This window comes from Diaphorina citri, unplaced genomic scaffold, assembly GCF_000475195.1.
Source record: "Diaphorina citri unplaced genomic scaffold, Diaci psyllid genome assembly version 1.1 scaffold393, whole genome shotgun sequence".
Lineage (NCBI taxonomy): Eukaryota > Metazoa > Arthropoda > Insecta > Hemiptera > Psyllidae > Diaphorina > Diaphorina citri.
This window is the reverse complement of record NW_007377828.1, coordinates 78,792-91,228: the sequence shown is the minus strand read 5'-3', so window position 1 is coordinate 91,228 and position 12,437 is coordinate 78,792. Positions and strand designations below refer to the sequence as shown.

Genomic DNA, 12,437 nt, shown 5'->3' with positions numbered 1-12,437 from the left:
GATTCCTCATGTATCTTATCAGTAGGGATAGTAAATCCCCCGCCGATAGCTCCTGTGAACAGACGGTGATAACAATTTGTTAGATGGTAATCAAAATAAATAGAAAAAAAATGGAAAATATTTCCCACCAAAGTTTTTACTTTCCTTATCCTATAGGAAGGAAAGTAATGTAATCGGGTCAAATTTTTGATGGTTAGTTTTTAATGCCAAGACTCGTTTTGAGGTCCCTAGAGCCTAAATCCAAAGTTTCAGCCATTGGTCCTTGTGTGTGTCTGTCTGTAAACAAAATACCTCAAGAACGGTAAGAGCTTGAGACTTGAAATTTGGTATGTAGCTGTCAAATGTGACAAGGATGCGACACGTATGTGCAATATGGCACACAAAGAAGAAGAAAATTTTGAAGTTCCCTTGGATTAAGTTATGAAGTAGGTAACTACAAAACTTATTACCTTTATATGATACAATGGATACACGTTCCGGTTTTGATCCTATCCGACTCGAGTTTCGTCCATCTCCGTGGACTTTCCAATGTTTACCTACCATGCTGGCACTGGTCGCTGTGCACATTTATGTCATAGCTCATTTTCCTCACAAGGCTGAGTGGGCCCCAAAGCAGCCAGTCACAGAATCAATCATTTGCATGATACAAATTTCTTGACCCCGCCGGGAATCGAACCCGGTCTCCCGCATGCAAGGTAAGTGCAGGGACCACTATGCCATGGGAGCTGACATAAAACAAGCAAACAACCAAACAATCAAATTGTAGGAAAAAGAGACTTCAGCCAGGATAAAATGTCTTACCTGGCTCTTCGGACCGGTCTATATCCACCATACATAGCAGCACCCCGGCTCACTCTGCCTCGGCCACGACCTCTAGGTCCTCCCCGATTGGTTGTACTAATACCGGGCCTGTTGGTACGCTTTGGGTTAACCTTGATCTGGCGACCACGGAACAGGGATTCGTCCATGGCCATGGCAGTTTGAACCTGGAGGAGAAAGATGGAAAAAATCAGTGAATTGATACCTATAAAAAAAAACTGACAAATTGAATGGGTAAAAGGCAGAGTGGACCAAGTCCAAAAATCAACTTTTTCAGTATACATTGTATATTGTTGGAAAGAGTACAAAAAGATCTATTTTTATTGGTTGCTAACTTCTCTTTAGTGTTGTGTTGAAATGAGAACAAAAACAAAAGGACTCTCTCCATTTAAACTTTTGACTAGTCCTAAACTTTAACTCCATTCATCACTGCCTCTTAGCCATTTCAATTGAGGTGTGCCCAGGAATAAATACTCATAATTCATATGACGACCAGGTATCTCGCGGAATCATCGCTGGTATAATTAGTCTTAGTAAATTTTACTATCGGACGCATATCCGCATGCCAACACGACCTTTGTAAAATTTGTAAAACTTTGTTAAACACATATAAAACTGCTGGTCTAGCGCCTGCACCGTCATTTAGTCACCCTATTCTCAGTCATTTTTAGTCAACCTCCTGGAAAATCATCATTAAAAATTTCAATTGAGGTGTGCCCTGGAAGGGTGCAACTGCCAAAAACATGGTACTGAGAAAATGAACACAATGCAAAAAGTTTTCATTTTCAAATGTACACAATGCTACAGAGTTCACAAAATTGGCCATAACTTGTTGTAGAAAAGAGATAGGGTCAGAGTCTCATTCCGAACGAAATTTGCTATCCGAAAATGCAGGCTCCTAAAAGGCCCTTCTTTCAGGTCATGCCTCAATTATAAAGGAATCCAATACAGCTTTAAGTACTTAAGTAGGGTTTTATTTATTTATTTTTTTAATTTATTTTAATTTATTATGAGGGTTTTGTTTTAAATATAAAATTCTGGTTAAGAGAACTCAGAGGGAAAAAAAATCTCAGCTTGACATAAAACTGATATACCTAGTTAGAGACTCAGAACTTGCTATAAAATCTAAATTTGTAAAAAAATAAAAAGCTTAATAAATTACAAATTCCCCAAAATGACTTACCGAGTCTTTGTCAGCAAACTCAATGTAGGCAAAACCCTTCGGGTGCCCGTCAAACTTGTTACACAGAATGGTGACCCGATTCACCGAGCCACACCCATGGAAATGGCTCTCGAGTTCCTCAGCAGTGGCACCATAGTCCACATTGCCCACGTAGATTGATCGGAGGTCAGCCTCTTTCTTCTCCTCAATGGATAGGTTGAGCAGATTGTCTGTAAATATCATCAAGATAAAGGTTTTTTTTTTTTATTAATATCCTCTTTTTAAACCCAAATTTTTCTTCTCAGCTAGGTGTTTGTATTATTTACAAAATAAAAAGGAGAGAGAGAACAACAGGATAGAAGAAAGCCAGCTATTCCCAGAATACCTTGTTTATATAGGGTGTTTTTTTAGAGGTTTGTTTTTCAAAATGCTATAAAAGAGCTACTGATATAGCGTGAGGAAATTTGGACTAGTCTACTCCCTGTTTATAGTCCCCTAGCTAGACACTGACCTACTCTCTGTTTATAGTCCCTCAGCTACAAACCCCAATCTCTACTAAAGGTAACTAAAAGGATAGCCGATAGTGGGACTTCGGCCCAAGATAAACTGACAGTCTTATTTGAATAGCAGCAAAAAAGAACCATCCATAAAGGGAATTGCCTAGTGGTTGGCTCTTTTCTGCCTAATACTATCCATTTATGAACAAACGTTCTCACTCCCAAGTCTCACTAAAACAAATTTTCGCCAGCCTAGTTACAGTTCCCTCTGTCAAACCTACTATTTCAGGTATGGTCATGATTTTTTCTTTATTTGAAAGATAATTGTATGCCATTTTAAATAAAATTTTCAAATGAAACTCGGTCTGGAAAATCCAATTTTCGACCACTTTTTCCATGATCTGGAGCTGTATATCTGCAAAAACGGCCATGATGTCGTCCAGGTGATCCAAAGTTTACACTTTATCAGCATAAACTAATGATTTTACACATATCCCAAAAGAAACATATAAACAAACTGTCAGCCTCTGGCTGGTTGCTAAGAAGCACAGTATAACCATCACTCTTTAGATATTTGTCTTCACATGGATTTTGATTTGCCATTTCTTTGTTTATCATTACATAAAAGACATTTCCCAAGAGAACATATCTCACTCACCATCAGTTGGGTAACCCCCTTCAGGGTAATCGCAGGATGAGGGATCATACTCGACAGTGTCATTGGGAACTTTAAGCTCATCATGGACACTACTAGAGCTAGCTAGGAAAGCAAAGGAGTAGAAGGAGGAGGAGAGGGAACATTAGGAATAATAGAATGAAGTTGGTGAAACTTTTGGTTACGGTTAGGAAGTGTGTCAATTAAAGATCAAGCATGGGAATGAGGGAATGACAAGTTTAATGAAAAATTTACTCCTTGCACTTATTAGAAAAGCTGAGGAAAAGGAGAGGAAATTGATGGGAAAATTATTTTTTCATTGGGGAAATATGTTTTGAAGGAATGGTTTCCTACCCTAACTAGATATTTCATTTAGGCATTTGTTTTTCATCCTACCTCGGTATTTATTTTTTAATCAACCAAAATCCAAGAATTTTGTAAGAATCAGTTCACCATAAGAATAAGAAATGTTTTTACTGTAATATAAGTTAGAAATCGCGACAGAAGCAATTATTCATGAGCCACAGTCTTCTCAGCAACCTCAGCAACAAGTTTGTGATTTAGAAACTCCAACTCTATCTCTGAAAGCAATTGGAGCAAACCATGCTCGTAACTTAGCTGCAGTGTTTGACCAAATTCTGACATACCCTGTCAACGCAAAGAAGCCGTCAGGAAAGGTAAAGAACAAGAGTCACATTCCACCCATTATTACATCATAAAAATGGATTGAAAAGTGGCGATTCAGAAGTACAATGCCAGCATGGGAGGCACAGATCTTATGGATCAGAACGTCAATTGTTACAGAATGAAAATTCGCAACAAGAAATGGTGGTGGGCCCTTTTCACGTATGGAATTGATGCTGCTATTCAAAATTCGTGGCTGCTGAATAAGAAAGCTACCGGCAATGCTAGACTATCTTAACTGGAATTCAAGAGAACTCAGCAACCAAGAGAACTAAGTCTTCTAAGCAACCTCAGCAACAAGTTTGTGATTTAGAAACTCCAACTCTATCTCTGAAAGCAATTGGAGGAAACCATGCTCGTAACTTAGCTGCAGTGTTTGACCAAATTCTGTCACACCCTGTCAACGCAAAAAAGCCGTCAGGAAAGGTAAAGGACAAGAGTTACATTCCACCCATGAAAACCATCCAACGTAAAGCGTCGAAGTGAGAAAAGACTAAGAGCCAATTGCTTTCCGAGCAAAATTTCTTATACGTTCAAACAATCATCGATTGTTTCGAAATTGAAAAGGAGAAACAACCTTTGTAAAACTTTGTTAAACAAATATAAAAATATTCTATTCTATTCTATTATCGGACGCATATAAGTGACAGCTGCCAAAACTGCTGGTCTAGCGCCTGCACCGTCATTTAGTCACCCTATTCTCAGTCATTTTTAGTCAACCTCCTGGAAAATCATCATTAAAAAAAAAAAAAAAAAACAGAACATGCCTTGGCCTAGAAACCCCAATCTCTTCTTCTTCTTCTTCTTCTTCTTCTTCTTCTTCTTCTTCTTCTTCTTCTTCTTCGCCTTTTCCCATGTTCAGATGGGGTCGGCGTTTGTCGTCGGCCTCTCAATCGCTTTGAGGCCAACTGGTTTTGGCTAAACAAACTTTTCCGAGTGGGATGCCCTTCGCACTCAACCTTCCTTCGCTACTGATATAGCGTGAGGAAATTTGGACTAGTCTACTCCCTGTTTATAGTCCCCTAGCTAGACACTGATCTACTCTCTGTTTATAGTTCCTCAGCTACAAACCCCAATCTCTACTAAAAGGTAACTAAACGGATAGCCGATAGTGGGACTTCGGCCCAAGATAAACCAACAGTCTTATTTGAACAGCAGCAAAAAAGAACCATCCTTAAAGGGAATCGCCTAGTGGTTGGTTCTTTTCTGCCGAATGCTATCCATTTATGAACAAACGTTCTCACTCCCAAGTCTCACTAAAACAAATTTTCGCCAGCCTAGTTACAGTTCCCTCTGTCAAACCTCTTTAAAAAAAAAAAAAAAGAAACAAATTTTTACCCATCAGATATTCGATAATTGATGCTTCAGTGTTCAGTGCTGCTTGGGAGTCAGTATTTTGTTCATAAATACGGCACTATGTACAATGTATTTTCACATAGGTTGTCTTATCCCGTAATTTACGGTAAGAAGTATCTTAGAATGCAATGACTTAAATGTATGTACAATAGAATAAGGACAATGGAATATGCGTAGGTATGTACATTAGAATAAGATGTCTCTCGAGCTTATTACTTCAAGTAAAAACAGAGTAGAGCAAAGAGCTAGAGGAGGAGAACTATCGATAGTCGGCGCCATCGATAGTTATCGATAGTTTTCATTGTTTTCAAAAAACTGTCAATGATCATTACATAAAAGACATTTCCCAAGAGAACATATCTCACTCACCATCAGTTGGGTAACCCCCTTCAGGATAATCACAGGATGAGGGATCATACTCGACAGTGTCATTGGGAACTTCAAGCTCATCGCGGACACTACTAGAGCTAGCTAGGAAAGCAAAGGAGTAGAAGGAGAAGGAGAGGGAACATTAGGGATAATAGGATGAAGTTGGTGAAACTTTTGGTTACTGTTTGGAAGTGTGTCAATTAAAGATCAAGCATAGGAATGACTAGTTTAATGAAAAATTCACTCCTTGCACTTATTTGAAAAGCTGAGGAAAAGGAGAGGAAATTTATGGGAAAATTATTTTTTCATTAGGGAAATATGTTTTGAAGGAATGGGCTTCCATCCTTTTTCCCATAATCTGATTTCCTACCCTAACTAGGTATTTCTTTTAGGCATTGATTTTTCATCCTACCTCGGTATTTATTTTTTAATTAACCAAAATCCAAAAATTTGGCATTTCCACACATGGCCTGTAATTATTATTATCATTTAAAAAAAAAAGATTTTAACTAATCAACGGGCAGAGCCCATTAAATAATAAATACTTACTGGAATTAGGGGGACTTCCCATGCTCATTTGCTTGTCAACCTCGGACTGAAGCTGTTTCAACTTTTCAGCTTCCTCCTCCATTTCCCTCACTCGGGCTTTCATGGCTGCCAATTCCTAGGGGGAAAACATCCCAAGGTGAAAATACTAAATGAATAATGCATGGTAGCAAAATTAAATCTTAATTTTCAGCTCATTGGGTACCAAAGGAAATAAAATATGCACAAGGTGAAAATATATACTAGTAAATTACTCTGTTCTAGAACAGGTAACATTGTAACTTCAACTGTTTTCTTGAAGGTGAAAATACTAAATGAATAATGCATGGTAGCAAAATTAAATCTTAATTTTCAGCTCATTGGGTACCAAAGGAAATAACATAAATAAAATATGCTTAGAAGCTTGGAACACCTAAGAAAATATACCTAGCTCCACAAGACGATAAATGATACCAATATTTCAACCCTTAATTTTCTTGGGCTTTATGCCTAGACATTGATGATGTGAATTTGTAAACACAAATTGTGTGATAACATGCTGTAAATAAAGAAGTAAACTAGGTACATAATATAATAAAATACACATGTTACGCATTTAATGTCAAACTCATTTCCCCAGAGAACAATTGCAGGGCAATAGAGTTTCTAAACTTAGTTCATCGTAAATTTATTTATGTACAAGCAGAACCTTATCATAACTTTTTGTGGGTTGATCACTGCATTATTAAGTGCTTCCTTTGCAGTATCAACAATTGCATGGCAATGCTAGATTCTCTAAACTTATTTCTATGGATTGACAATACTTACGGCTTCATCGGTACATTTAGATTGATCAGCTTCCATGTCTCCGTTTTCAATGTGATCACCGTTTTCAAAGTTCTCTTCCTCGTGAATGAAGCTGTTCTCTTGGTCGGACATTTCTGAAAGTTCAAAAACATATTGATGAACCCTAGTTTTACAATTTGGGCAGTGTTTGTAACACGAAGAAAGCTACCCTATTTCCCGACATCAAAACCAGTGACAATAGCATGTTGAATACACCAGTTCCCCACTGAAGTTAAGCAACATTGCGTGTGGTTAGTGCCCAGATGGTGATCATCTGGGGAATCAATAGCTGCTGGGTTCCTAGCTCCACTCAGGCTGAGTGAGGTTGAATTGAGGAGGTGGGTAGCTTGTCACCAAATAGAGGGTTAAACCCCAGTTTTTTTTTTTTTTTTTTTTTTTTTTTTTAAGGGTTTTGCAGGGGAAACTAGGCTGGGAGATTTTTCTTCTCCATTTATACATAAACTATTTGTGAACCTAGCGTATGGTTATAGAAACGTCACATTCACGATACTTCTTTCTTGACTCTGTCACATTATGTAGCTGAATGTCATAGAGATTTGGGCGACAGGTTAAATGAGAGTGCCCTAGTTGACCTTCTTGCATTTGAGAAGGAAATTATTTTTGCCTCGAACTGTTTCAGGTACGTGCCCTCGACACAGGTGCCTGTTCATTTTGATCTCCAACTTGTCCAGGGAGCTAAACAGAAGGAAAAATGGAGTTTCAGATTAAATACAGCTAATAAATGTATACCCTTTTATTTGGGTAAAAGGTTTTAGCATTTATCTTAATGGAAAATATAACATAGTAGCCTTGTGTTCAGAGTAGATTTGTAGTATTGTTGGTAAGCGACAGAGACTAACTGATGAAATTTCTAAGCAGGGCTTTTTGTAGGCAGTGGAAATCTTGCTTCTATGTCATTGGGCACTTGATAAATAGATACAGTTATGTGCAAAAGGTGGTTCAATGTTTTCAATTGTGCTCTAAGTCTAATGATTCCCTACGAAATAGGTTTAAAAGGTAAGAACAAAAGTGTATGTAATAAATGCGATATGTTGTTTATAATATTATAATAAATAAATAATGATTCCAAAAAATTCAACGTTAACAAAAAAATTAATAAACTACTGAAAAACGTATTGGTCCAGTTTTGCACCAGTTTGATCTGCATTGGTCTTGGTGTCCTTAGTACTTGGTCCACATGAACTTAGCCTTACGGACTGCTGCAACTCTCCTTGGCATGCCTTTTGCAAGCTTTTTACAATATCCATTTGGAATATTATACCACGTTTGCTGCACACGCTCCCAAAGTGCATTCAAATTTGATGGAGGTGAATCAAAGTCCTTCGCAAGGCGTACCTTGAGATAGGACCACAGGTTTTCGATCGGGTTTACATCAGGACTCTGAGGGGGATGATCCATAACGGTAAAAGATTGCTCACCGAGCCAGTTCTTGGCAACTTTAGCTGTGTGTTTGGGATCATCGTCATGCTGGAACACAATTTCTTCATCCGGGTAGGGCATAAAATCAACCGTTTCAGCAACATGGGTCTTCAAATCTTCAAATACATTTCCTTGTTCATATTGCCATCAATTTTGCATATGGGGCCCACCCCATGGGCACTAAAACAACCCCAAACTTTAATATGTCCTCCTCCATGCTTCACAGTCTGATTAACATCCCTTGACCACTTTTCATACTGTTTTACGAACTCTTTTCTTCTTTTGATATTCTTATCACTCAGAAGCGGTTTCTTCTTTTTCACAATAGCATGGAATTTCTCCCTGTTGAGAGCTCGGGCTATTGTCCATTTACTGACTTGGGTCCCTGTGTCCCTCTTCAAGGCTTCGGCGACTTCAGTTGCCGTACCGGCTTCGCCCAGGGTGACATATCTCACAAGCCTGCGGTGCTCTTGAGCTGAAAGCTTTCTTGAACGCCCTGTATTGACCTTGGTACTAGCAATTCCATGTTTCTTTCTTATTCTCTGGACTGTAGAATGCCCAATATTCAATATGTCTGCAATTTCTCGATTCGACAGACCTTTTTCAAGGTAGAACCGCACTTTATTCCTCACTTCATCTCTCTTAGCTTTCATGGTTACAAACTAACTAAAATTACGATTTTTTCCTTGCGGCGTATTTGAATTTTATATTGCTGATCAAAATTAGTTCACCAAAAGTTTTCGTTTCAAAAGATTTTCATCGTTTATCAGTGTTATTCAGGGTTTTGTCAAACGGTGCAAAATTGAACCAATCCGATTTTTAATCCAAATCATTTTTGTATTTTTTGTTTGTTTAATTGTGGTTGATTTTTTATAGTCCTGGTTTCCAAGTACCTTGATATTATATTACGTGAAAAAATGTTCTCAGAAATACTACCTAACCTTTTGAAATAAAGGGTAACATGGAATTAAAACAGGGTAATATTTTCATCCCAGTAGTGTATAAGAGAGCAATATGTTTTACACAGTCGAGATAAAAATGCAAAAGCACTGAGAGACAATGCGACATAAATCTCCAAGACAAATATTGTTCCAAAATAAAAGCTAACACACATACTCGGCAAAATTTTCAGGACCGTTTCAAGCGAGAACAATGAGATGCAAGTATTTTTTTACTCGGAAGACGCTGATGTATAGGCAGTGCTTCATTTGATCAGGGACTAATAGACCGAGGCTTTGGGGGACAGAAAATGAGGATTGTGAATCAGCTATGACGCCCGTCGATCGTTTAACAAGGCGAATCTTCGAGGTAACTGTGTCCACACATCGATCGACGGCCGTCGACTATGTGTGGACACAGCTTTAGAAAAAGCATTCGTGTCCGTCATAGGTCAGCCACTCACTATCAGGTAGAGCTGACAGACGGACTTTTTCAACCGTACCACTATCAGGTAGACCTGATAGTGTGTGTACTCATCACATAAGTTAGACCTGATCAGGTGTACCTGTCAGGTCTACCTGATAGTGAGTGGCTGTCCTTAGTACGAACTTTGCCTTGTCTCCGTCCCTGGACCTCGCTATAAGTCAGGAGTTAGGCACCCAGCGGGGGATTTCGAGGAGAGGTGTCAAGTCTAGCGCTCTATTTATCTTATATCCAGTGCCGCATAAAAGCATTCGTGTCCGTCATAGGTCAGCCACTCACTATCAGGTAGAGCTGACAGACGGACTTTTTCAACCGTACCTGTCAGGTCTACCTGATAGTGTGTGTACTCATCACATAAGTTAGACCTGATCAGGTGTACCTGATAGTGAGTGGCTGTCCTTAGTACGAACTTTGCCTTGTCTCCGTCCCTGGACCTCGCTATAAGTCAGGAGTTAGGCACCCAGCGGGGGATTTCGAGGAGAGGTGTCAAGTCTAGCGCTCTATTTATCTTATATCCAGTGCCGCATAGGAGATAACGTCTACAAGTGACAGCAGTTAAATCTGCTGATCTTGCTGATCGATCTCTAAGCAGAGACTCGGTCAGCACGGCAGTCTTTTCCCTACCATATGATCAGGTGTACCTGTCAGGTCTACCTGATAGTGAGAGGCCGTTCTTAGTAACAACTTATCCTTGGCTCCGGCCCTGGTTCTCACTATAAGTCAGGAGTTAGGCACCCAGCGGGGGATTTCGAGGAGAGGTGTCAAGTCTAGCGCTCTATTTATCTTATATCCAGTGCCGCATAGGAGATAGCGTCTACATACATTATAAATATTAGTTATACCGGGTACAGGGTGCGCCGAGTGTTCCGCAACTCCCGAATAATCTGAACATGAGACGAGGGAAATTTTAGATTTTTTAAAAGCTATGTAGGATATGTAGGTAAATCAGGTAGGTGATTTAGGTACTTATTGATTGGTCGCATTCTATGTTCTCTGGTTCTTACATACTTTATTGTCTGATTTCCACAGGCCTTGTGGGTCAATAACCTCTGACCTCACAATCATTTTCTAGGTCCCTTGAAAACGTACCTGTTTTGTACTCTACATTATAAATATTAGTTACCGGGTACAGAGTACGCCATGTGTTCCGCAACTCCTGAATAATCTGAACATGAGATTGGGGAAATATTTAGATTTTTTAAAAGCTATGTAGGATATGTAGGTAAATCAGGTAGGTGATTTAGGTACTTATTGATGGGTCGCATTCTATGTTCTCTGGTTCTTACATACCTTATAGTCTGATTTCCACAGGCCTTGTGGGTCAATAACCTCTGACCTCACAATCATTTTCTAGGTCCCTTGAAAACGTACCTGTTTTGTACACTTTATCGTCCTGTTTACTGTGTTTACTTAACACAGTTTTTCTATACTTTTACTTCCCTCCAGCCTACAATGTAGGTATTTTCCCCCTTTAACCAAAATTTTTCTTTTTTCGCCGAAATTTAGTCTCCAATATCGAATAGAGAAAGTTAAACAAAAGCTAGTTTCTAAATTTCCTCCCCCTGTTGCATGACGTGAAATAGGATTAGCCTGCGTGTGTACTAGTGCCTCCCTCTTCCTCTTCCTCCTCCTCCTCCTCCTCCCTCCTAAGTTCCTAATACCTAATACTTCTCATATACTTCTACCTACCTAATACCCTGTTCACCGATTATTAGATTTAGATACGTATTAGTAGAAATTATCAAAGTTGAGAAAGGACGTGGATGATAATTGCCTCCCTCTCCTTCCTCCTCCTTCCTAAGTCCCTAATACTTCTCTTATATGTACTTCTACCTACCTAATACCCTGTTCACCGATTAGTAGATACGTACCTATATTAGTAGAAATTATCAAAGTTGAGAAAGGACATGGATAATAAAAGAAAGGGAGCATTTCGACTGCCATTAAAAAATTCATGGATTTTTTTTTTCTTTTTTTCTTTCGAGGAAAAGCCATAAGAAATTCTGCTTGGCAGCCCCACGGATAAAACTTACCTGTACGTTGGGTGAGTAATTAAAAAAAATGAAGACTCAAATGTAATAATTAGTCCTCATTAGTTTTTCCATTGGTTCTCTGACATGCTGTATAATTAGTTTGAGGAGTTTCAGGTGGCACTCCAGTCGTGCAGTGATGGGGGGTTTTCAATTTGATTGGGATCGAATGACCTACTTTGTAATCGTGTTACCTACTGTATATCTTTTGTTCTGATACCTATATGTCGAGTCTACGGGGAAATTTTGGGGGAACATTTGACCTCGGACCTCCGCCTTGTCTGGTTCAACTGTAGGCTACCGGCTTCTTCCCATTACTTGCTTTGTCCCTAGCTCCTTTATACATTATCGGATTATCACAGACTTTTGTTGATTGAGTAGAGAAAAAGGTTAAAGCGTGAGTTTCATGGAAGAGATTGCAATGAAGTTTGTCAGATCTGAGGTGAGTGGCTTTTGCATTCACACATTCCCAGGACATGGGTATAGTTTAAACTTTAAAAGGACAAAAGAAGGAGTACCCCTCCTGCAAATTTAAGGGGCAGAATATTCACATATTGGGGACGGAAAGAGGATTTGCTGTAGAGGACATGTTCTGGAGTAGAAATGGGACAAAACCCTTACTTGACACAAAG

General features: G+C 39.0%; 1 protein-coding gene across 2 annotated transcripts; it reads right to left on the bottom strand.

Annotated features, from left to right (window-relative positions):
• Window positions 1–12: 12 nt before the first annotated feature.
• On the bottom strand, window positions 13–7,032 carry LOC103508387 (polyadenylate-binding protein 2-B). 2 transcript variants are annotated; one of them, XM_017443739.2, is made up of 6 exons: window positions 6,896–7,032; window positions 6,092–6,206; window positions 5,543–5,644; window positions 2,003–2,211; window positions 802–986; window positions 13–52 (listed from the first exon to the last, which is right to left on the bottom strand). In XM_017443739.2, exons 1-6 carry the CDS (start codon window positions 7,004–7,006, stop codon window positions 19–21), a joined length of 756 nt encoding a protein of 251 aa, XP_017299228.1. In that variant the 5' UTR covers window positions 7,007–7,032; the 3' UTR covers window positions 13–18. The 2 variants fall into 2 exon arrangements, with proteins under 2 accessions (XP_017299228.1, XP_026678804.1); XM_026823003.1 differs by lacking the exon at window positions 5,543–5,644.
• Between the last annotated feature and the right edge of the window lie 5,405 nt (window positions 7,033–12,437).

Excerpts from the sequence above, each read along its gene's own strand:
- LOC103508387 (XM_017443739.2), bottom strand. The coding sequence starts at position 7,006 with ATGTCCGACCAAGAGAACAGCTTCATTCACGAGGAAGAGAACTTTGAA. Across the intron at positions 6,207-6,895 it reads CTAAATGTACCGATGAAGCC|GAATTGGCAGCCATGAAAGC; the intron begins GTAAGTATTGTC and ends TTTTCCCCCTAG. Across the intron at positions 5,645-6,091 it reads GGGAAGTCCCCCTAATTCCA|CTAGCTCTAGTAGTGTCCGC; the intron begins GTAAGTATTTAT and ends TTGCTTTCCTAG.